The sequence below is a fragment of the Bubalus bubalis genome, chromosome 4 (genome assembly GCF_019923935.1).
Source record: "Bubalus bubalis isolate 160015118507 breed Murrah chromosome 4, NDDB_SH_1, whole genome shotgun sequence".
NCBI classification, from domain to species: Eukaryota; Metazoa; Chordata; class Mammalia; order Artiodactyla; family Bovidae; genus Bubalus; species Bubalus bubalis.
Window position 1 is genome coordinate 163,494,764 of NC_059160.1, and position 22,410 is coordinate 163,517,173.

At 47.3% G+C, this 22,410-nt stretch overlaps 1 protein-coding gene across 3 annotated transcripts in view; it reads right to left on the minus strand.

Annotated features, from left to right (window-relative positions):
- ALOX5 (arachidonate 5-lipoxygenase) overlaps positions 1 to 15,976 on the minus strand; it is a 46,889-nt gene extending 30,913 nt beyond the window's left edge. For all 3 annotated transcript variants that reach the window (XM_006065699.3, XM_025284955.2, XM_006065698.3), the window contains exons 1-3: positions 15,693 to 15,976; positions 9,187 to 9,385; positions 7,160 to 7,241 (exon numbers count right to left, since the gene is read on the minus strand). In XM_006065699.3, coding sequence (XP_006065761.1) covers positions 7,160 to 7,241; positions 9,187 to 9,385; positions 15,693 to 15,842 — 431 coding nt within the window. In that variant the 5' untranslated portion in view covers positions 15,843 to 15,976. The remainder of the gene's footprint in view (positions 1 to 7,159; positions 7,242 to 9,186; positions 9,386 to 15,692) is intronic.
- Between the last annotated feature and the right edge of the window lie 6,434 nt (positions 15,977 to 22,410).

Below are 22,410 nucleotides of genomic sequence, written 5' to 3' on the forward strand. Positions count from 1 at the left end.
GGTTTCTCAGTTCGTGGGATTCTCCAGGCAAGAATACTGGAGTAGGTTGCCATGCCCTCCTCCAGGCGATCTTCCCGACTCAGGGATCTAACCTGCGTCTCCTGCCCCTCCTGCATTGCAAGAGGATTCTTTGCTGCTGAGCCACCAGGGAAGCCCCATATTAATTGAACAAATTCAGCTAAACAGACATGATGTTAAAATGAACCATGAAGTTACTGTTTATCTCAAAACAGTAGCTAATATATTGAACAAATAAATAAGCAAAGAGTGTTTATCAGAAAACAAGATATTGAACAAATAAGAATATCAAAGGCATTTTCTAAAACATTAAGACTTAGAAGGGATGTTCATCCTTGCTACTGTTACTTTGTTCTGGCAATAAGAAAAAAATGATCACTCATGTAAATAATGTAAGCTAAGAGACAACAGTATCATCATTTTTATAACATGATCAAATAACCAGGCAATTAAAAGACTCACTTAAAAATAATTAGAACCAATAAAGTAGTTCAGCAAGGTATCAATACAAAGTAAATAGTGAAAAATGAGTAATTCATCTTTATCCCAGCAGTATTCATTAAAAATGGAAAAAATATCCCACTTAGAATGGTAACAGCTACAGTTTCCATTGGTATAAAGCGACTAGAAAGGTGAAAGCACTTCATGAATAAAACTAGAAATTCCACTGAAGGATATCACATAGATCTAAGTGGGTGGAAAGATGGAACATTATTAAAATGCCAGCATGGGACACATTTATTTGTAATTCAAAGCAATTCTCATCATGAAAAACTAAAAAGAACAGTGAGATAGCAAAACAACCATTCACATTTATTAGAAAGTTCTGATCACCAAAAGATGATGCTGGGTCATGGGGTAGAAAAACAGACCCAAGAAAATAGCTAATCCTACGTAGCTAGCAGCTAAAACTAGTTAACACTCACCCAGTGCTTTCTGTGTGTCAGATCCTTGATGTGTTTTCATAGTGTGACCTGTTTAATTCAAAGCCCTAAGAGGTGGTCTTATCATTTCTCCCACTTCACAGATGGGGCAGTTGAGGTGCAAAGAGGCTGGACAGCTTTCACAGAGGCAGTAAGTGGGGCTGAGCCCAGGCATCGACTGCAGAGCCTGCACACACGCTTGTCACGGCAGCTCCGAGTGCCGTGGGGTCATCCCAAAGCAGCAGGAAGAAACTTATTACTTAACAAATGATACCAGAAACACTGACTCTGATTTCACATCATGTATAAAAGTACATAGCGGATGAATTAAAAGCCTAAAGTCAAGAACAAAATTATAAAAATATTAGAAAAATATGAGTACTTATGTAACCCTGGGATGGGGAGGGCCTGCTTAAGCAAAGCAGGAAACCCAAAAGTTACAAAGAAAAAGAATGCATATATTAAGAAAATAAAGAGCTAAAATCTGCGGCAAGAGCAACAGAAGATAAATGACATACACTATACATATAACAAAGGGATGCTATCCCAATATATGAAGACCCCTTTAGATTAATAATAAACTCATAGAAAAATAAAGTGTAGAAACAGGCAATTTGAACAAGAAGCAAAGCAGAGGCTAAACTCACCAGTGGTCAGAGGCATGCAGATTAAGACAGCAGTAGGCTCTTACTTCAGGGTAAGGGCCTTTTGTTTTGTTAAAAATTTGAAAAATTGATGTCATCAGGCATTAGCGAAGGTATAGGTAATAGTATATTTCATATAACATTGGTGAGATTGAAAACTGCTGTAAAAGTTTGGGAAGAGAGTTTTGTCATTATTTCTTAAAGTGAAAAATGATGATGTGACCCAGGTATGTGAGTTCTGGAAATTAATCTGACAGTAATTCGAGCACCAGTACATCAAGATGTTTGTATGAGGTTGCTTCTTGCAGCACTGGTTTTAATACAAAGTATAATCCAGTGTACAAATGGGAAACAAACCGAATGTCCATCAGTAGGAGAACGGTTGAATAAACTCTCATACCGTCACATAAAGCAAGAAACAGAGGCAACTTAAGGATGAGGAAAGCAGTGAGATGCTATTGCACACACATTATACTGACAAGGATGAAAATGTGTCAGGGTGTAAAGTGGGTGGATGATGTAGGGAAACAGCAACTCAGGAACAGCTCCTGGGGTGAAAACTGGCAGAAGCCTTTTGGAAAACAATAGGCAATATTTAGAAAACTTAACACGTGGTCTGCAACCCTGCGGTCCGCTCCTGTGTCTGTTCCCTGGAGCAACTCATTGAAGAAATCAGGAGCCAAGATGTATGAGGAGACTTATTGCACTGGGTGTGACAGCCAGAAATTAAAGACTTCCGACATGTCCACCAGCAGGGGAGTGGGGAGCATGATGGTATATTCACACGACGGTGTGCTACACAGAAGCTACATGCAAGAGTACTGGAGTGGGGTGCCATTGCCTTCTCCGAAATGAATGGACGGCACCTATCAATTGGCAGCTGTCTGCAACAGAATAACGGGGGAAGAAAAAGCAAGCCATGGAATGATTAAATGATGTAGACGAAACCCCCCTACACTCTCGTTTGCTCTGTGTGTGTGTGTGACTGTACACCACACATGCGGTCACAGTGAGAGAACATGGGTGCTGCGTTATGCGCTGCGTGGGCTTCTCCATCTTCCAGCTTGGCTGAGTGAGTGAAGAGAACCAGCTGAATTTGCCAGCCTCTGATGTTCTGGAGACTATTCTTAGCTGTTAACTTTACTTTCAAACTCTTATCTGGAAGCCTGAGGGTTCATGTGAAAGAGGAACTCTAAGAATACGCAGACTGTGCAAAGTTCAGTGTTTCCTAAACGGAAACAGAGGAGGAGGTCTGAAAAGAACAGATGAGCAGAAAGAAGAAGAAAAATAATGATTAGATCTACGAAAGGAGCAGACAACCTCATCAGAATACCCTCTGCCCCGTGTCCCTGTGCGCTCGTGCGTGGTGTGTGCTCAGTCATGTCCGACTCTTTGCAACCCTATGGACTGTAGCCCGCCAGGCTTCTCTAGAGCCTGTCAAAGCCCCATCCCTATAAGACAAACACACCACTGAATCCACCTCTCCCTGGGGAAGGGGTGTTTCCCAAAGGAGCTTCACAGAGCCCTCCTTCTTCAGGACATTGAGGCCTACATCAAATTCTCTCAGGAAATCTTGGGTTAAAAAAGATCAACCAGGGATCATTACTCCAAAACGTCTCAGAATTCTCAGTGCTTATGTGCACCATGAACGTCCAGGAGGAGATTGTGATAAACAGTTTCCCAAACTTGTTTTACCATGGAACCCTTTTCTGGAGAGAAAGTTTGGGGACCAATGCTCCAGGGTGCATTTTGGAAAATACTGGTTTAAGACAAAATGCCTGTTATAAGAATTAACATCTTAGTCTGAATTAGTGTGGAACTGATAAAATCTGCTGTCCACTCTCTTAATTGCACATAAACTCGCAGATTCTCTGCTGCTGCTTAACTCACCATAGCATAGGACTCCTTCCTTCCACAAGCACGTGGAGTACTTGCTGTAGGGGCTTTCCACTGTGGTTGAAATGGGAAGGGAAGGGGTATGAGGACAGCAGCCCCCTAGGATGGGAATGGGCGGCGCAGCGCTCTTGGACAATGCCTTGTGCGCTGCATCAAGCACAAAAGTCTCAAAGCTCACATGTTGCCTGAGCTGAGAGGCTTACTCACAAATACTCTGCAACAAGTCGCAAATTCATAGATCCTTAACATCACACATGCACGCTCAGGGGCTCAGCTGTGTCCAACTCTTTGTGATCCCATGGACTGTAGCCCACCAGTCTCCTCTGTCTATGGTATTTTCCAGGCAAGAATACTGGAGTGGGTTGCCCTTTGGGTGATCTTCCTGAACCAGGGTCGAACCCACATCTCCTGTGTCTCCTGCATTGGCAGGCGTATTCTTTACCACTGTGCCACCTGGGAAGCCCTTTATTCTCCCATATGTGGTACTAAAATCATAAAAGTTTTATTAAAAATTTTTTACTATGAAAAAGAATATATAAACATATGTGTGTGTATATATATATATGCACACACATACTCACATATGAAAAATGCACAAAACATCTGTGTAAGCAACATCCAGATCAAGAATCAGAACACTGCCAGTAGTCTCAGCCCCCCACATGCCCACTCAACCTCCCCAATCACCTCAACTTTGTAATAATCACTTCCTGCTACTATTTATTGTTTTACTGCTATACAAGTTTCCCTAAACAATATAATTTCAAACCTCATGAATTGACCAGACACGTGGCTGGCTTCTGCTCAGCACTGTGTGTGTGAGGTTTGTTCCTGTTGCTCTGAGTGCCAGCAGCTCATTGCTCCTCCTTGCAGCGTAGAGCTGTCATAGTTTATTCATCTCTTCTACTCTTGATGGGCATTGGGTGGTCTCTGTTGCTTTGCTCTCATAAATAACACCACTGTGGCCGTCTCTGTGCATGGGTCCAGGTGCAGATGCACACCTGGATTTGGATCCAGGAGTAGAGCTTCTGAGCCACAGATCATAATGTAGCTTGACTTCCATCAGATGTTACAAAACTGTGTTGTGCAGAGGTTGTTTCAGTTTTCAGCCCTGTTAGCAGTGCCTGAGCCTTCCCACCCCGCACGCCGTCTTTGACACTTGGGCCTTGTCAGGTGGTTTCAGCTCTGCCTGTGTGTGTAGTATAGTAGAAGCAATAGCTCATTCTGATCTTTTCATTTCTCCGACTACAAATGAGGCTGAGCACCTTTTTGATGTTGCTGTTCACATTTTGTGCAGTGACTGCAAGTCTCTTTTTTATTTTTTTACTAAACTGACAATCCTCTTCTTGCAGATTTGTTGAGATCCCTGGTACACACTGAATAATAATTCTCATTCATCATTCTGTGAACTGCCTTCTCAGTCTCTTTGTGCTATTTTGTAGGGAACAGGACTTCCTCACTTTCAAATAGGTGAGATTAGTCTTCCTTTATGGTTAGGGCATTTTGAGTCTTATTTGAAAAATCTTTTTTTCCCTGAGGTCATGAAGAAGAATCTTTTATGGTTTAAAAGTGTTAACAGTTTTGCCTTTAATATCTAAGCCTACTCAATCCAAAAATAAGTTTTCTGAACACCATGATGCAGAGTTCAGTTTAGTCTCCTTTTCCTCTTTCTCTGCCTCTTTCTTTCCATTCTGCATGATGCTTAATAGCCCCACACCACTCACCATCAGCGCCTTTGTAATACATCAAAATGTATTTATAATATATCAAATATATCTACATGTGTATGACTCTTTCACTTTCCATTCTGTTTCATGGAAATGTAAATTTTTGAAGGAAAGGGCGATAGAGCTAAACATAATTTTGAGACTGGGGAATCAGTGGTCTCAATGGGGATTTCTCAACCACTGGGCAGGAGTGGGTCTCTGAGAAGTGGGGGAAGAATAAGGAGCTAAGAGATGCTTTCACAAACTAGGAAAGTTAAAAAATAAAAGATACTATTCAGCTTTGGCAAGTATTAAGTGAAATGGATGCCCACACACTGATCCTGAAAACTAGCTGAAAGATTTTTGAAAAGAAATTTGTCAACACATACTAATAATTTATACTATTTGATTTAGCAGTTTCACTCCTGGGCATCTATCCTGAGGAAATACTTAAAAATGCACACAAAAATGGAAAGATAATAAAAGCTCCATTCACTCAGAATTCCACAAATTCCCATTAAATTATAGGCTGCATACAGCCCATTGAGCATCACTTTCCAGATGTGAACTCTTGCTCATGTGTATTATTTTTTAAAACAGTTGTACTAAGAGACTTCCATGGTGGTCCAGTGGGTAAGAGCCCGCACTCCCAATACAGAGGGCCTGGGTTCAATTCCTGGTCGGGGAACTAGATATCACAGGCTCCGACTAAGAGTTCGCGTGCCACAACCAAAGGTCCCGTGTGGCACTACAAAGGCCTGGCACAGCCGCATAAATAAATAAAAGTGAACATGAAAAACAGCTATACTGAGATATAATTTTCTCATCCCTTAAAAATTCATCTAATGAAATTCATCCAATAAAATTCATCCCTTAAAAATATCCAATTATAAGGTTTTTATATTTTCAGAGTTGTGCAACCATCACCATAATCTAATTTTGGAGTATTTTCACCCCCAAAAGAAACTTTGCATCCAACTAATAGTCATTCCCCATGACCCATTCCCAACTTTCAGCCCTAGCTGATGACTGATCTAATGTTTGTCCATAGACTTGCCTATTCTGGAAATTTCACAAAAAGAGATTCACATAACATACAGCCTTTTGTAAATAGCGTTTGGCATAATGTCTTTGAGACTCATCTATAGTTTAGCATGTATACATAATTCAATGCCATTGAATGGATGTCCCAATGCCCACTGCATTGGAAATCCAGAGTCTTAACCACTGGACCACCAGGGAAGTGCCTCATCTAAGTTATCTAACAGGTTGGTATACAGTTATTCATTCTATTCCCTTTCATTCATTTTAATTTTTGTGAGGTTGGTATTGATGTTCCCTCTTTTCTTTCTAATTTTAATAATTTGAGTCTTCTCTTTTTTCTTGGTCTGTTTGCTAAAGATTTGTCAGTTTTCTTGTGGATCATGTATCACATTTATAACTTAAGTATGATAAAAAAAAAAATGAAGTAACTCAGTCATGTCCGACTCTTTGCGACCCCATAGACTGTAGCCTATCAGGCTCCTCCATCCATGGCATTCTCCAGGCAAGAATACTGGAGTGGGTTGCCATTTCTTTCTCCAGATCTTTCCAACCCAGGGATTGAACCCGGGTCTCCCGCATTGTAGGCAGACGCTTTACCATCCAAGCCACCAGGGAAGTCATACTTTATGATAAGTATGATAAGAAGACATAAAAAGTGAGGGGGTAATCCCTACAATGGGAAGTGAGAGAATGCTGTCCCATTGCTTCCAAATGTCAATATGGTTGATTCCACATCTTTCATAACTCTTTGACCATCTCTGCTTGGAGTGGTGGTAAGGTGGAGCTTGGGTATTGAGGGGAATTGAAGGCATCTGGTGCTTTAGTCATCACATACCAACACTGATGGGCCATAAGTGGTGGGCAGAGCTATGCCTCTGAGACAGAAGAAACCATGGCTCCATGGCTGTTCAGTCTCACTGATACTCACCGATACTGCTTTTGCCGTGTCTCCAGTTCTTTGCGTCTGTGCTGCTTGAGAATGTGGATTTGGTCATCACAGGCCAACTTCGCTGTGAAGAAAGCACATGTGTGAAATGAGCCTAGAGAAGGACAGAAATAACATCCAGTGTTCAGGTTTCCCCCAGAAACCTGCTTGTGCCAACAGAATACGGTGCATGTTACATGGGCCAGCTTCCAGAGTCAGGTGTGAAGAAACTGGCAGCGTCCACTTTCTGACTCTCGGAAGCCCACCACCACTTAGGAAGCATGAGTCCCCTGAGACCACCAAACTGTGAGAAGTCTAAGCTCTATGGGGAAGCCTCAAAAATGAGATGCCATGTGGAGAGCAAGAGACCGCGGAGCCCCGAAGCTCCAGCCACGTGAGAGAACCATCTTAGAAGTGGATTCTCTAGCCCTCCCCCCTCAGCTCACAGAGGAACCACCCAGCTAAGCCCTTCCCAAATTCCTGACCCCTAAGGTCATGAGCAAGATAAAATGGCTATTTAAAGCCACTAAGATTGCCACAGGGCAATGGATCTGTGAGACATGCTGGGTGGCTTCCATGTGCCCCTCCAGATCCACCCTTCATCTTGTCCTATCCCTGAGGGTCCCTGATCAGTGCATCAGTGGGCTTCACTTTGGGTCAAGCCACTGGGAACCCTGGCTAGAGAGTGGAGGGCGTGGGACAGTGAGGAGAAGACATTTCTTCCCCAGCCTCTCTGTAGTGTCTCCTCAGACTGTCTGCATCTCTGCTGAGGGCTATAGCTCCTCCCAAGGCAACTCTGGCTGCAGGACTCTCCCCTTCTGAATTACTCTGGCATTTTTTCCCTCCCCCACCCAATTAGGACTAGCAGTGCTAATGGCCTTCCACACTGGCCTATGCCTTCTAAATATCCCAGTTTGAATGTGCCATATATATATATATTTTTTTTTTTTTTTTGCTGGAAAGAGATTTGGGGTCTGTGGGAAGAAGGACTGGACTATACAGCTGAGACCTTGGGTGGCAGGGGGCAGGAGGAAGCGGAGCTTGCAATTTCAAAATCTTGGTAGAAGAGAAGTGCCCTGTCTGTGACCTTTTCCATGGTGGCCACCGAAAGACAGAATGACTTTTGTGATCTTTTCCCTGCCATGAGGACAGAAGGTAAAAATCTTTCTTGCCCCAATCATCTAGTTCAGAAATGCTCCTGAAATTTTCTTTCTTGAGTTAAATTCCAGGTCAGAAACAAGGGGATGTGGTCTGAGGGTTTAAGAGCACCAGGCACAGATTTGAATCATGTTAGGAGGATGGTGAGCAAGTGGGGAGGTGCATTGTTCAGAGGGGAAGCGGCCTGAGCTGACCCCACCATCTCGTCTCTCTCTTCCACCTCCAATCAAACTAGCTGTGTGTCTCTTACCAAGAATGGCCTCGTGAGGAAGCGTCAGATTGGGGTCTGCACATTTGAGGGTCTTGCATAGAGGGCACATTTTAGGTTCTTCTCTCTTTCAGCAAAGAAGTGAGACTTCAGGTTTAATGATTGGTGACCACTAAGCATGAGCCTTGCCCGTGATTCCTCTGAGCTGGCGCACAGGTACTCCTGGTCACCCCCTTCCTTTCCCTGGCCTGAGTGGGATCCCTAGGAGCCCAAGCCCCACTGTGACCTCCCAGAGAGAAGAGCCAAGAACTAAACTGGAGAACCATCCATCCAGGGACACGTCCTAGTGGTATGTGCTACTAGAGATCCTGGTTACCCTCTGACAAAAGTGGGGGGCTCATAATCTTCCCCTGAAGGACTGTATGGCAGAGGCGGGACATGGCTGGATGGAGCTTGGAGCCTGTCACTCCACCCTCTGAGACCGGGATTTATCAGTACCCAGAGGAAGTCACATTTCCTGCAGGTGCATCAGGGCGCAGAGCAGGTGCTCAGCCATGGGCGGCATTGTTATTATTCCCGTGGATACAGTTCTTCGGGGATAGAGGGCCAAAAACCCTCTCATTTCCTGGAGGCCCAGGAGGTGGGCGGGGACTGAGCCGCTCACCTTGCCCATCTCTCAGGACGATCTCGCCCTCGCCCGATATCCAGCGGTAGCAGGGGAACTCGATGTAATCCCCACAGGGCGTCTTCACCGTGATATACTTCAGGTACCAGTCGTCATGGAACCAGTACTTGCGCTTCTCGATTTTGATCAGTTGGATGTCGCCCAGTTCTTCATCCACTGTCACATCGTAAGAATCAACCTGAGGAGGAGAAAAGGCAAATCAGAGTCTGGGAGCCCCTGAGCCTTTGTATCATCCTCAGCTCATTTAGCAGAGATGTCTGCTGATGTCTGCCCTTGGCATGGCTCTGTGCTGTGCCCTGGGTGACAGAGATGGCCGAGTCCCCCAGCTCTGCCCTCGGGAGATGGAAGTGAGTAAGTGACCGCGCTGCTTGGAGGGAGACCTTCTGCTGTCTTCACAAGGCCCAGGATGGGGGAGGTGGAGTCTCCAGGCAGGAGTGCCTCCTCCAGGCCAGGCTGTGAGGGCCTCTGCAGCTGGCCCCACTCACAAGGGCAGCAGGCTGCTGGCCCTGCTTCCCTATAGGGCTGGGTGAGGCAAACTGGTCCTTGTGCACAGGGGCGACTGGCAAAGGGCTCACTGCTGCTGCTCTCAGTTCCACAGGCACTCTGGGAGGACGGAAGGTTATGACCTGTGTCTCAGATGCAGACAGTGGGACTCAGTCCCACTCCCACTACTAATTGGCAGAGCTGGACTTCCAGTCCAAGCCTTTCCATATGTCTCTCATTATCAGCGGGGCAGATAACTGGGTGAAAATGAGGAGGCTCGGGTGAAAGTGAAGTCACACAGATTCAAGTTGTCCCGGGACCTCTGCAGTTCCCTGAGCCACAGTGATGCCAAGAAAATCAGATGAGTGGTTCCCACCATGTCAGAGGCATAGTGGTGGGCTGAGGCTGGCCTTGCTGTCCCAGGCCACGCGCAGCACTGCACCCCGGGCTGCTGCCAGGCTCCCGACCCCAGAAGACGAGCCGGCACGGCGGCAGTGCTGCTGGAGGCCCTCCTCTCCATATGTGTAGCTGGAGGAGAAGACTGGGGCTCGAACACTCAGACTCAGTGCCATCTGCCGCACTTTCTAAGCCAGATTTCACCCATCTCCGAGGTTTTTCCTTAGCAGAACTTAAAGAGTTCTCAGTGCAATAGTGAGATAAGTAGAGGGGACGGGTGTTCATCGTGCACAAGACCCTGTGCATCCCCACTTCCATGCTCGCCCTCCAAACCCCAGGGCACCCCTGGGAGGACTTCTTAAGAAGAGTGGGAAGTTGGGTATTTTCAGCAAACCCTCTTGCTTCGAGCACAGGGAGCTGTTTCGTATCTTTACTGCTGCGGATGCTAGACGCTTATGGTCAGAAAGCGGAAGCCTCTTGCCAGTTCCCTGTGGTCTGGACCTTTCCTCTCCCTCCTCCCAGCTCCTCTGGTCACCCAGCCCCTCACTGGGACTCCTTTCCCAACCTGGGGCCTGCCGCCTTCTCCCCAGGGATTGACAATCTGTAGTACAGACAAGCCCCTCCCCGCCCAAGGCCCCACGGGCTGGGGGTCACGTTCTCTGTGTACTTCTCTGTGATCCCTGCTCTCTCACGAGACACACCGTGGGACGTGGGACGGGAGGGCTCTTTTGCCTGAAGGGTGGGGCATCTGGCAGAACAGGGACCCACCACATGGGCTGGCTATTCTGTTGCCAGAAACTGTTTCTCACTGAGAACCCAACTGAGGCCGAGTGAGGCCTGCAGGCATCTTGCTGCTGGCAGCGCAGACCCCGCAGAGGGAAGTCAACATGTGGTGAAGTGCGGTGAATCCTGGGCCCCGGGTGGCGGCTCCAGGGGAAGTGGCTTTCCTGCGGCTCCGTAGGGGTGGGGGTCGGGGGCTGCAGGTGTCTGGGGGCTGATGCAGGAAGGCTGAGGTGAAGGGGGAGAGAACAGCCACTGAGCCATGAGCATCTGAGGTGGACATTCTCAGGGATGTGGGATGGAGCCCTGGAAGCCTCTCCAGGGCGATTCTCAGAGGGAGGGCCAGACGTCCAGCTGTGGGTGGCGACTGATAAAGAAGAGACGAAGTAGCTTCTTTGAGGGAAGGGAGAGCAGGGTCACCCTGTCTCGCCTATGTCACAGGAGAATGGACCCTTCAGGTCCCCCGGGCCCAGTGGCCCCTACAGGTACCTGGTGGGAGGCCCTGAGCTTCACCTGGGATGGAATCAGTGGACAGACTTACAGGGACTCAATATGCTATCTGACAGGGAGGGGGCAGGACAGGCCTGCGCGTCTGGCTGGTCTCTGGCTGGCCCTGCTTTGGAGCAGTGCCCCAGGAGGTGAACGAGGGTCTGAGGAATTCAGTCCTCACTCGGGCTGTCTAGGGACAGTCTGGTGACTGGAAACTGGTTTCTGGGGGAGTTGCTGCTGGAGAGTCACAGAGGATAGAGGGGGCCTCCAGGGAGATCTCAGGGTCCTGTCCATCAAACAGAAAGTCAGGTCTTAGGAAGGAGCAAAGAGCCGGAGGTGTAATGACCTTCCTTCCTCCTCTCCCTGGGCCGCTGTGCTGGATGGGTACTATGCTTGTTGACTCATTAACATCACGTGTCCGTTCTGCACAGTCTACAGTGCCAGCAGTGGGTGGTGCAGCACACACTAAATACAGCACATGTGCCTGGCCGAGCAGATGCTCATCTCATTTTTTAGCTGGAAACTGAGGCTCAGGCTGAGGTCAGGCAGCTACCATGCTAGTAAGTAACTGGTGGCCCCATGATTAGAACCCATACCTGTGTGATGGCCCAGTCTGGGTTCCTCTCACTTCTCCCGATGATCACATCACGGGAAAAACCTTGGCCTGGAAGCCAGGTGACCTGGCTTTGAGCCCGGGTTCAAGCCCTCTATGGAGTATGAAGGTAATGTGGAGTGGGGTGGAGGACATGGAGAAGCTTCTTATGAGATGGCATTTGAGGTAGCTCTTAGGAGTTGGTAAGATTTTGGAGGTGGGCTGAGTGGAGAAGGGGAATGAACAGGGCATTCTGAATGTGGAGAAAGGAGGTGAGGAATTCACATGTGGGAGAGGGAGTCTGGTGCATGGAGTTCCTGGGGCAGAAGTGGTGGGTGCAGCAGTCAGGCACTGGAGAGAGACGTGGAGGCAGGGAAACCTGATATTCACTAGCCTCCTTTCTCAGAAGGGCCAGCTTGCTGATTTCATCCAGTTGCTCTCAACTCAACATTGGACACACAACCCTAAGGCTTTGAAATATTTCAGCAAAGTGTTAGTTGGTCAGTTTTTGTTTTGATCTTTATATTGGCATTTAAAGAAAGGTTCCTTTGTCTCTGCCCCAGATTCCTGCTACAGGAAGGACAGAGAACAGTCATGATGTGGTCCAGCCTGGACGGCCTGTTGTGGAGGGGGCTAACGAGGGGCTGATGGGGGGTGGGAAGGGAGAGGAGGGGCCTGTGGAGCAGAGAGAGGGAGGTGATTAAGGGGTGGATAGGGAGAGGCTAGTGACTTAGCAGAAGCAGCAGCAACAGGGCAGAGAGAGGGAGAAAAGGGGCAGTGGTTAGGGAGATTAAAGAAGCAAAGAACTGGGGAGCTGGGGGAATCTAGGAGACAGCAGAAGGGAGAAACTGGAGCAGAAAAGACGACAGAGATTCCAGGCATTGGGGAACTGTGAGGAGAACGGAGCAGAGGAAGGAAGAGAAGGAGGAAGAAGAGGCAGAACGCAGGGAATAGATGGCGCAGAGAGGGCAGGTGAAGGATAGACTGAGGATCAGAAGGAAATATGTTTTCTTCAGATTTCCCAGGCAAGAATACTGGAGGGGTTGCCGTTTCCTTCTCCAGGGGATCTCTCCCACCCCTCCCCCAGGGACTGAACCCGAATCTCCTGAATTGCAGGCAGATTCTTTACCATCTGAGCCAACAGGGAAGCCCTTATTCTTCAGTAATATAGTCTTTCTGGGAAGGCAGTATTCTAGAATATATTCTTCATGAACATATTGTAAGAATATTCACTGAAAATATTTAATAAGTGAAGCTGTAAGACTTGTTCACACTCACTGACTACATTCAAGGAGATATACTAAACAGCACCCTATGGCCTTTTGCTTTCCTAAAAGTGCTGCCAGGGAATGAAAAAGGCTCAGGTTAAGATTTCCCAGAAGTCTTCTGATCTGTGAAAGTCATCCCACCTGGACTTGAATTACTTTAAATGGACAGAGTCAAAGAAACATCAACTTGTCTTGACAGGAGAATCTCACCTGTGAAAGACTCTGATTCCCACTCCAGTCCTGAATCACTCTGCAAAACTCTGATGAGAATAACCAGTGATTTGTGACTCAATTTATTGCAGGGGAAAAAAAGCAGTCCTGTTCATTACAGGGACTGAATTTTGAGTGAGGGGAGTGTGGTGTTGACCTGACAATGACCTGGAAATGTCTGAATTGGTTGCCTGGAAAAAGTCTTTATTGTTGTTACCATTACTGTTATTACTATAATGACTGTAATGCTTTTCAGGGTAAATGGGATAGCATTATCTTCTCCGAAAGTATTTCTTCTAAGATTTCTCCCTCACCTTTACCCCGAAGGGACAGATTGTCCTTAAAGAGACATTGTCTGGAGAACCAGGAAGTAGCTCAGGGCTGTGCAAGACCAAGTGTGGAGTAACTTTGCATCAACGCGAACTTTCTCAAAGGCTGATTTTTTTTCAAAGAGCCTTTGGAGACAGCAAGTCCCCTGCAGTGCCCCTCCTGAAGTGCCCCTTCTCACCCCAATGTGATATGCAATGTGATATCACATTCAAATGTGATATGCAAATCTCTCCTGAAATTTGCTTCTGGGACTCTCACCGAGGTGTTTAATCACAATGTCATTTGAATGAATTCTCAGGGTGGGGAAATAATGAACAGAGGTATGCTTTCATCTTTCTTCCAACGCCCAGTGTTCTGGTCACATCCTTATCTCCCCTCTGAGAAGCCACACCCAGGTGCCCCATGCTGAACAGCATGAACACACCGATGCGTAGTGTATGAAGGAGAATGGACCCCCTGAAGACAGATTATAAAGATCAAGCAGTCTGCACCCTGTCCTCCTCGCGTATTGGTGGAAGCCACAAAATAATGGAAGTAAATAATGGTGCTTCAGAAATAGCTGAGGGTATCATCACCCCAAATGGATGATTCATTAGCCCTCCTGCACCACAATCCTCTCGGCCAGGTCCCTGGTTGGGGAAACCAAACAACAGGAGGTAGTTCTTATACTCAATGCCTAAAAACTTTTCCAGAAGGGTACTCTCTAGCCGCATAAGTATGCTGAACTTGGCTAAATGTCAGGTGGACTTCCAGAGCGAGGTTCTGAGGCACCTGGGTAGGAATCAAGCCCATTCTGAGTCTGGAAAAGGAGTGGACTATTACTGGCTGACTTTAGGCTCTGCAGACCTAAAACAGGCTTCATGAATATTACCCAAGAAGTGTTTGGTTGAACCATATGAAATTGCCAGTTTTATTTGTCAAAAATAGTCAACTATGAGTAATTCCTTTTGGTTCAACAAAATAATGAAGATGTAAAAAGACAGCTTCATAAAAGCTAAATCTTTATGGTCCAGTTCAGAAGTTGGGAGTGGCACAAGGGAACAGATATTTTCTGGGTACCTGTAGTGTGTTGGGACTATCACCACATTTAATGAGCACTTAAGTAATGATCATTTAATAAACCCAGTGGACTGGGCACCAAACACCTGGTAAGGACCAGTTGTGAGCACCTCTGTGCTCACAGAGAACGCTACAGGCTAGAATTCACTCCCAGGTCAGCACTGGGAATCCACTTCTGAATGAAACCTTATTGCAGCGCGAGGCACCGCAGACTAGAGGCGCAGTCAACACGGGGTCCCTTTGCTTCCTGTACTCCCAGGGCACCAGGGTTTCTGGTGAGGTGGGGAAAGGGGAAGCCCTCCTTCCTCTTCCTCCTCTGAGCACTCACAGCCTGGGGGAAATGTTCCCCGGTGTACACCCTACTGGGAGCCAGTGAAGACCTCCAGGTTTGCAAAAGTCTTCTCCTGGCCTCGGTCTCTCGTTCCTTCGCCCTGCATCCCTCTGGGAACCTGGCCTGGGAGTGTGAACTGCCCAGGTGTGGAGACATCAGCTAGTTCCACACTGAGCCAGCGGCTGGGACTCCTAGACCAACCTGAAGCCAGGACTCCTAGATTTGCACTTTATGTCTGGGGAAACTGACGCCCGGGATGGGGGCGGAGCGAGCTAGTGATCAGGCCCTGGTGGAACTCAGGTCTCCGGATTCCTAGCCCTCCTCATTCTCCCCACTGCTGAGGCGCCATCTATGGAGTCCCACGAAGTGGGCGCAAGTAATGGTCACAGCACTTGCCCAGTTAAGGATTCTCTTAACTGGGCAAGTGCTCAGTTAAGTGCTCAGCCCCTCGCCCCCAAGCTTGGGTCCCAGCCACCCCGATGGGTCCTGGACGCGCCCGCACCCCGCCCCGCGGCCGCCCCAGCCCGTCCCGGTCGCGCGCCCTCACCGCGCCGCGCTCGAAGTCGTTGTAGAAGGGCTTGTCCAGCAGGTGCTTCTCGCTGCAGCCCGCGGAGCCCACGAGGCTCAGGTAGATGTAGTCGTCGGTGCCCGCGAACCACTGGCTGCCGGTGGCCACGGTGACGGTGTAGGAGGGCATGGCAAAGGGCAGCGGGGGCCGCGGGGCGCGGGCGCAGTCAGCACGGGGAGCCTCGCGCGCCTCAGCACCTCTCCCCCCGGCTCCGCAGCTTCCTCAGTCCCAGCGCTCCGGGTCCTCGCCGCCCCCGCCCCGCCCCGCCCCGCCCCTGGGACCCCCGCCCCGGGCCCGCCCCGCCCCGCCCCGCCCCTGGGACCCCCGCCCCGGGCCCGCCCCCGCTCCGCCCCGCCCCCGGGCCCGCCCCCGCCCCGGCCCGCCTTCCCTCAGATCTGACCCCGCCCCGGGCCCGCCTCGCCCCCGCCCCGCCCCCGGGCCCTCCCTCCCACAGCTCTGACCCCGCCCCGCCCCCGCCCCACTCCCGCCTCCGCCCCGCCCTCCAGCAGCTCTGACCCCGCCCCGGCCCGCCTTCCCTCAGATCTGACCCCGCCCCGGGCCCGCCTCGCCCCCGCCCCGCCCCCGGGCCCTCCCTCCCACAGCTCTGACCCCGCCCCGCCCCCGCCCCACTCCCGCCTCCGCCCCGCCCTCCAGCAGCTCTGACCCCGCCCCGGCCCGCCTTCCCTCAGATCTGACCCCGCCCCGGGCCCGCCTCGCCCCCGCCCCGCCCCCGGGCCCTCCCTCCCACAGCTCTGACCCCGCCCCGGGCCCGCCCTCCCGCAGCTCTGACCCCGCCCCGCCCCCGCCCCACTCCCGCCTCCGCCCCGCCCTCCCGCAGCTCTGACCCCGCCCCGGGCCCGCCCTCCCGCAGCTCTGACCCCGCCGGACTCGCCTAGGGCATCATGAGCGTCACCCGTCCCTGCACCTCATGTCCTCGACTTGGCGTGTGTTTTAGCAGTCAGGGGACTGACTGCACCTCAGCGGCTACCCCTCCTCGCTCTCTCTGTCCCTCCGTTCACTCATTCCGTTTCTCCGTCATTGTTTTCACTCTTCACCCTTCCTTCCTGCCTAGGCCTCCCTCAGTCCCGAGTTCCTGTGAGGCATTAGGGCTGGGCTCCAAGGACCCCTAGAAAAACCAGACATAGCCCCTGCTCTCACTGAGGCCCCAGGGGGAGTGGGAGGCGGCGCGACTGGGGCAGTTCTGTGATTCTTGAGAGCAGGGGTGTTTGGGGAGTCTAGGGCGGGAAGAGGAGCCCAGGTGGGGCGTCAGCAAAGCTTTTTAGGGGTGACACCTGAGTTGGTACTTTGAGACTTCCGTGGGCATGGGCTTCCTCCACAGCCTTTCTGGAATGTCACAATAGGCCGGGTGTAGGTGGGCATTGAGGGGAGTCAGGTGCCAGCCACACTCAGGCCTGGAGATGGTCAGTGTGTAGTGGGAGGCAGGGCAGCCAGAGAGGGAGGGAGGCCAGGACAGGAAAATTGGAATCCGGACACTTAGGAGGGTGTATGGAGGGGGCTAGAGCTCAGAAGGGTTGCAGGAGCTTCAGGGCAGGGAGGCTGGGCGTGCAATGGGACTTGTTGGAGATGGTTTGGGAGTGGAAGCATGGCCGGAAGTCTAGGGAAGATGATGTGGACTCCATAGCAAGGATGTTCCAGGAGTTAGAGCTGGTTTTGGAAAACCCGCTGCCTGGCAGAGTTTTATTTATTCATTTATCTATTTTAATTATTTTTTAATCGGCTTTGTAACTGATGATGGGCAGAGGCCCGGAAGGGATGGTAGTAAAAGGCTTTCTGTGTTAGAGGGAAACTTCCCGCGGTGGTCAGCTTTCTAACTGCTGTGTCCTGATCTCAGAAGTCTTCTGTATTCCCCATGCCTCCCCCATGCTGCTGCTGCTGCCGCTGCGTCGCTTCAGTCGTGTCCGACTCTGTGCGACCCCACAGACGGCAGCCCGCCAGGCTCCGCCATCCCTGGGATTCTCCAGGCAAGAACACTGGAGTGGGTTGCCATTTCCCTCTCCAATGCATGAAAGTGAAAGGTGAAAGGGAAGTCGCTCAGTCGTGTCCTACTCTTAGCGATCCCATGGACTGCAGCCCGCCAGGTTCCTCCGTCCTTGGGATTTTCCAGGCAAGAGTACTGGAGTGGGGTGCCATCGCCTTCTCCATACCTCCCCCATACCCAACTGCAAAACTGACTGTGCTATGCATTCAGTAATGAGTTGAGCTAAATTTAAAAATAAATTCATTCCACCTGAGGTGGCGGGTCCTTCAAGTTGCCTGTTTTGCACAGTCACTTTTGGAGACAGGCAAAGCGGCAGGCTAAAGATAGATTTCTCATTTCTGGGAGCTGAGACTGCCTGGTGGCAAGTTCTGCTTCCTCCTCTGCCTGGTAGGACCACCACTCTGGGCAGAGGGAGAGAGTGCGCACCTGCCGTTGTCTACAGGTGGGAATGAGGGCAGATTTCAGTAGGACTGGTTTTATTTATCAGAGGACAAATACCAGAGGGATTCTCTGGGAATCAAATCGTAGGACGTGAAAGACTGGCTACAGTTGAGATAGGGTGAATGATGATATCACAAAAATGGGATCCAGCTCCTGCCAGCCAAAATGTGTGCTCCAGGGAACTCTGGAGAAGGTATGCAGGGTGGCTATGGAAATGTTCTTCAAATCTAAGAATAAAATGGCCATTATTTTTTCTAGAAAAAAGAAATACAATATGTTTCTTGATGAAAGTAATGAACTGTCTTTGTAGGATATAGAAGTTTGATACACAAATAAAACTCATAACAATGTGCAGAAAAAGCAGTGAGTAAACACTAATTGCATTATATATATTTACATTAAGAGCACACTGTATGTGTAACTTCCTGTCATATTTCTATTCTCCTTACTATTGTAAGATATTTTGTTATGTAGTTTCATGTCTTAAATATTTTGTCAACTGTGTAATATTTAATTATAATTATATGGATATACCATCATTCCCTTAATTAATCCATTTTTATTGGGCATTTAGATTGCTTTCCTTCATAAATAATGCTGTAGTACATATTTTGTGCTTAAGACATTAAGTTTTTCTTAATATAGGGACCAACGTGTATGAACATTTTGAAACCTTTGTAACATGTTATTAAGCTACTCATGCCCTTTACTCTCATGCAGAAAATGAAATGAAATGTCTGTTTCAACAGAAACTTTGCCATCTTGGGATAGTTTCCAAGATATCTCCGTCTTGTCCTTGCTGCTCTGCCCTGGCTCAGTCTTTCAACATCTTCTGTATGGATTGTAGTGACTGTGTCCTATCTAATACCTTTATCTCTAGTCTAACTGCCAGCCCCCACCCCATCCCCCAATTCTCTGTAGCATAGGTGGAGTCATGTATTGCCTTACTTAAAGTCCATCGTGGTTTGCTTTTTTCCTTTTGTCCCTTCCTTCCTTTCTTCTTTATTTTTACAGCTTTATTGAGATGTAATTAGCATGCCATGAATTTCACTCATTTAAAGCATTTGTGTCAATGCTGTTTAGTAATGTAATGTTCAGAGTTCTGAGACTTTCACCACAGTCAATTTCAGAATATTTTCATCACTCCATTAGCAGTCACTTCCCATTGGTGGTGGTGGTTTAGTCGCTAAGTCGTGTCCGACTCTTGCGATCCCGTGGACTGTAGCCTGTCAGGCTCCTCTGTCTATGGGATTCTCCAGACAAGAATACTGGAGTGGGTTGCCATTTCCTTCTCTCCTCCTTCTTCCAGTCAGGGCAAACAAATCTATTTTCTATCTTTGTAGATTTGCCTGTTCTGGACATTTCCCATGAGTGGAATCATACAGTATATGACCTTTTGTGACTGACTTCTTTCACTTAGTATCATTTTTTCCAGGTTGATCCATGTTGCATCATGTATCAGTACTTTACTCCTTTTTGTTGCTGAATAATATTCCATTTTATGGATATACCAGATTGTGTTTATCTGCTCATCAGATGATGGAAATTCGAGTTAGGGCTATTGTAAATAATGGTGATATGAACACTCAAATGTTTGTGTATACATATGTTTTCATTTCTCTTCAGGAAATAACTATGAGGAGAATTGCTGGACCATTCCCCTTGATCCAGGGGGTCCAAATAATTTGATGTGTGTATCATTTTGAGGAAATGCCTGGTTGTTCTCCAAAGTGGTTGTACCATTCTGTGTTTTCATCAGCAATATACAAAGTTCCATTCTCTCCATATCCTCATCAACACATTATATTCTTTGTGAAGGGGTATCTCATTGTGGTTTTGATTTGTTCTTTCCTAATTGCAAATGATGATGAGCATCTTATCTCATGCTATTGGTCACTAGTATATATTCTTTTGAGAAACATATATTTAGATCTTTGAGTCATTAAAATGTTTAGCTTGTTTATCTTTTCATTATTGAGTTGTATGTGTTCATACATTGTGGATAGAAGCCCCTTATCAACTCTTTTATAGATACTTTGTTGCTTTCTTTTCAGTTTTTTAAATGGTTATATTTGAAGCACAAAAGTTTTTAATTTTAAGTAAGCCCAAGTCATATATATTTTATTTTGTTGTTTGTGACTTTAGTGCCATACCCAAGAGACTGTTGCCTATGCTAAAGTCACAAAAATTTACTCCTATGTTTTCTTCTAAGAATTTTTTCATCTGAGTCTTCATTTAGGCCTATGGTCCATTTTGCTAATTTTTATGTATGGTGTAATATAGGGATCCAAATTCATTCTTTTGCATATGATTATACAGTTGTCCTGGACTGTTGAGAAGATTCTTTCTCCACTGAATTGCCTTGGCATCTTTGTAGAAAGTGAATTCAGCATAAATGTAAGGGTTTCTTTGTAGACTATCAATTTTATCCCCTTGACCAATATGTGTGTCTCTGTCACTGCCACACTGTGTTGGTTACTGTAACTTTATAGTGAGTTTTAAATTGAGAAGTGCGAATCTGCCCTTCTTCTTTATTTTCCAAGAATGTTTTGCCTACTTTGTGTCCATTGCATTTTCATATAAATTATAGGATCAACTTGTAAATTTCTGCAAAAAATAAAAGCAAACTGTAACATGATTACCACAGTTAAGCCAGTAAACACATCCCTTAGTTCATTAGTTACTTTTTTTTTTTTTTTGCTGCAGCAAGAACACTTAAGGTTTACTCTGTTAGCACATTTCAAGTATACAAAGCAGTATTATTAACCATAGTCACCATGCTGTGCATTAGATGTCTAGAACTTATACATCTTATAACTGAAAGTTTGTACCCTTTGACCAACCTTTCCTGATTTTCCCTACCACTGCTCTGGGTAACTACTGCTGTACTCTCTGGCTTTGATGTGACTTTTTAAGATTCCACATAGAGGTGAAATCATACAGCATTTGCTTTCTGTGTTTAGTTTGTTCTACTTATCATGATGTTCTCTGGGTTCATCCATGTTGTCACATGGCAGAATTTCCTTTTTTATGGCTGAACGCTATTCCATTGGGTCACACACACACACACACACACACACACACACACATATGTATGCGTATATCACATTTTCTTTACTCATTCATTCATCAAAACTTAGGTTGTTTCTGTATCTTGCTATTGTGAATAGTGCTTCAATGAACATTGAAGTGCAGATATCTCTTCAAGATCCTTTCATTTCCTTTGAATATATACCCAGAAGTGAGATTGCTGGATGATATGGCAATTCTACTTTTAATTTTTTGAGGGACCTCTCTACTGTTTTCCATAGTTTCTACACCAATTTACATACCAGCAATATACAAGGATTCCCTTTACTCCACATCCTGACCAACACTTATCTTTTTGATAATCCTAACAAGTGTGAGGTGGTATCTCATTGTGGCTTTGATTTGCATTTCTCTGCTAAGTGATGCTGAGCATCTTTTCATGTACCTGTTGACCATTTGTTCATCTTTGTGCAGCTTCAGATCCTTTGCCTATTTTTAAATTGGACATTTTGTTTTGTTTTGTTTTTCTACAGAGTTGTATGAGTTCCTTGTCCCTTGTGTAGCTTAAAGGTTAACCACATGGACTGTAGCCCGACAGGCTCCTCTGCCCATGGAATTCTCCAGGTGAGAATACTGGAGTGAGTTGCCTTTACCTTCTCCAGGGAATCTTCCCAACCCAGGGATCGAAGCCAGATCTTCTGCACTGTGGGCAGATTCTTTACCATCTGAGCCACCAGGGAAGCCCCTCTTATCAGATATGTGGTTTACAAATTTTTCTCCCACTTGGTAGGTTGCCATTTCCTTCGGTTGGTGGTTCCCTTTGCTGTGCAGAAGCTTTTAGTTTGATACGGCCCTATTTTATTTTCACCTTTGTTGTCCTGTGTGTGTCATATCCAGAAATCATTGCCGAGACCGATTTCCCCCTATGCTTTTCCACCATGTTCTCTTCTACAGTTTTGTGACTTCACATCTTACATTTAAGTCTCTAATCTATCTTGACCTGATTTTGCATATAGTGTAAGATAAGGATCTGACTTCATTTTGCTTGTGGATATCCAGTTTTCCCAACATCATTTAATGAAGAGGCTATTCCTTCCCCATTGTGTGTTCTTTCTACCCTTTTCTTGGGTTAGTTGACATGCATATACATATATATATACACACACACACACACACTATTTCTGAACTCTCTACTCTGTTCCATTGATCTGTGTCTGTTTTTATGCC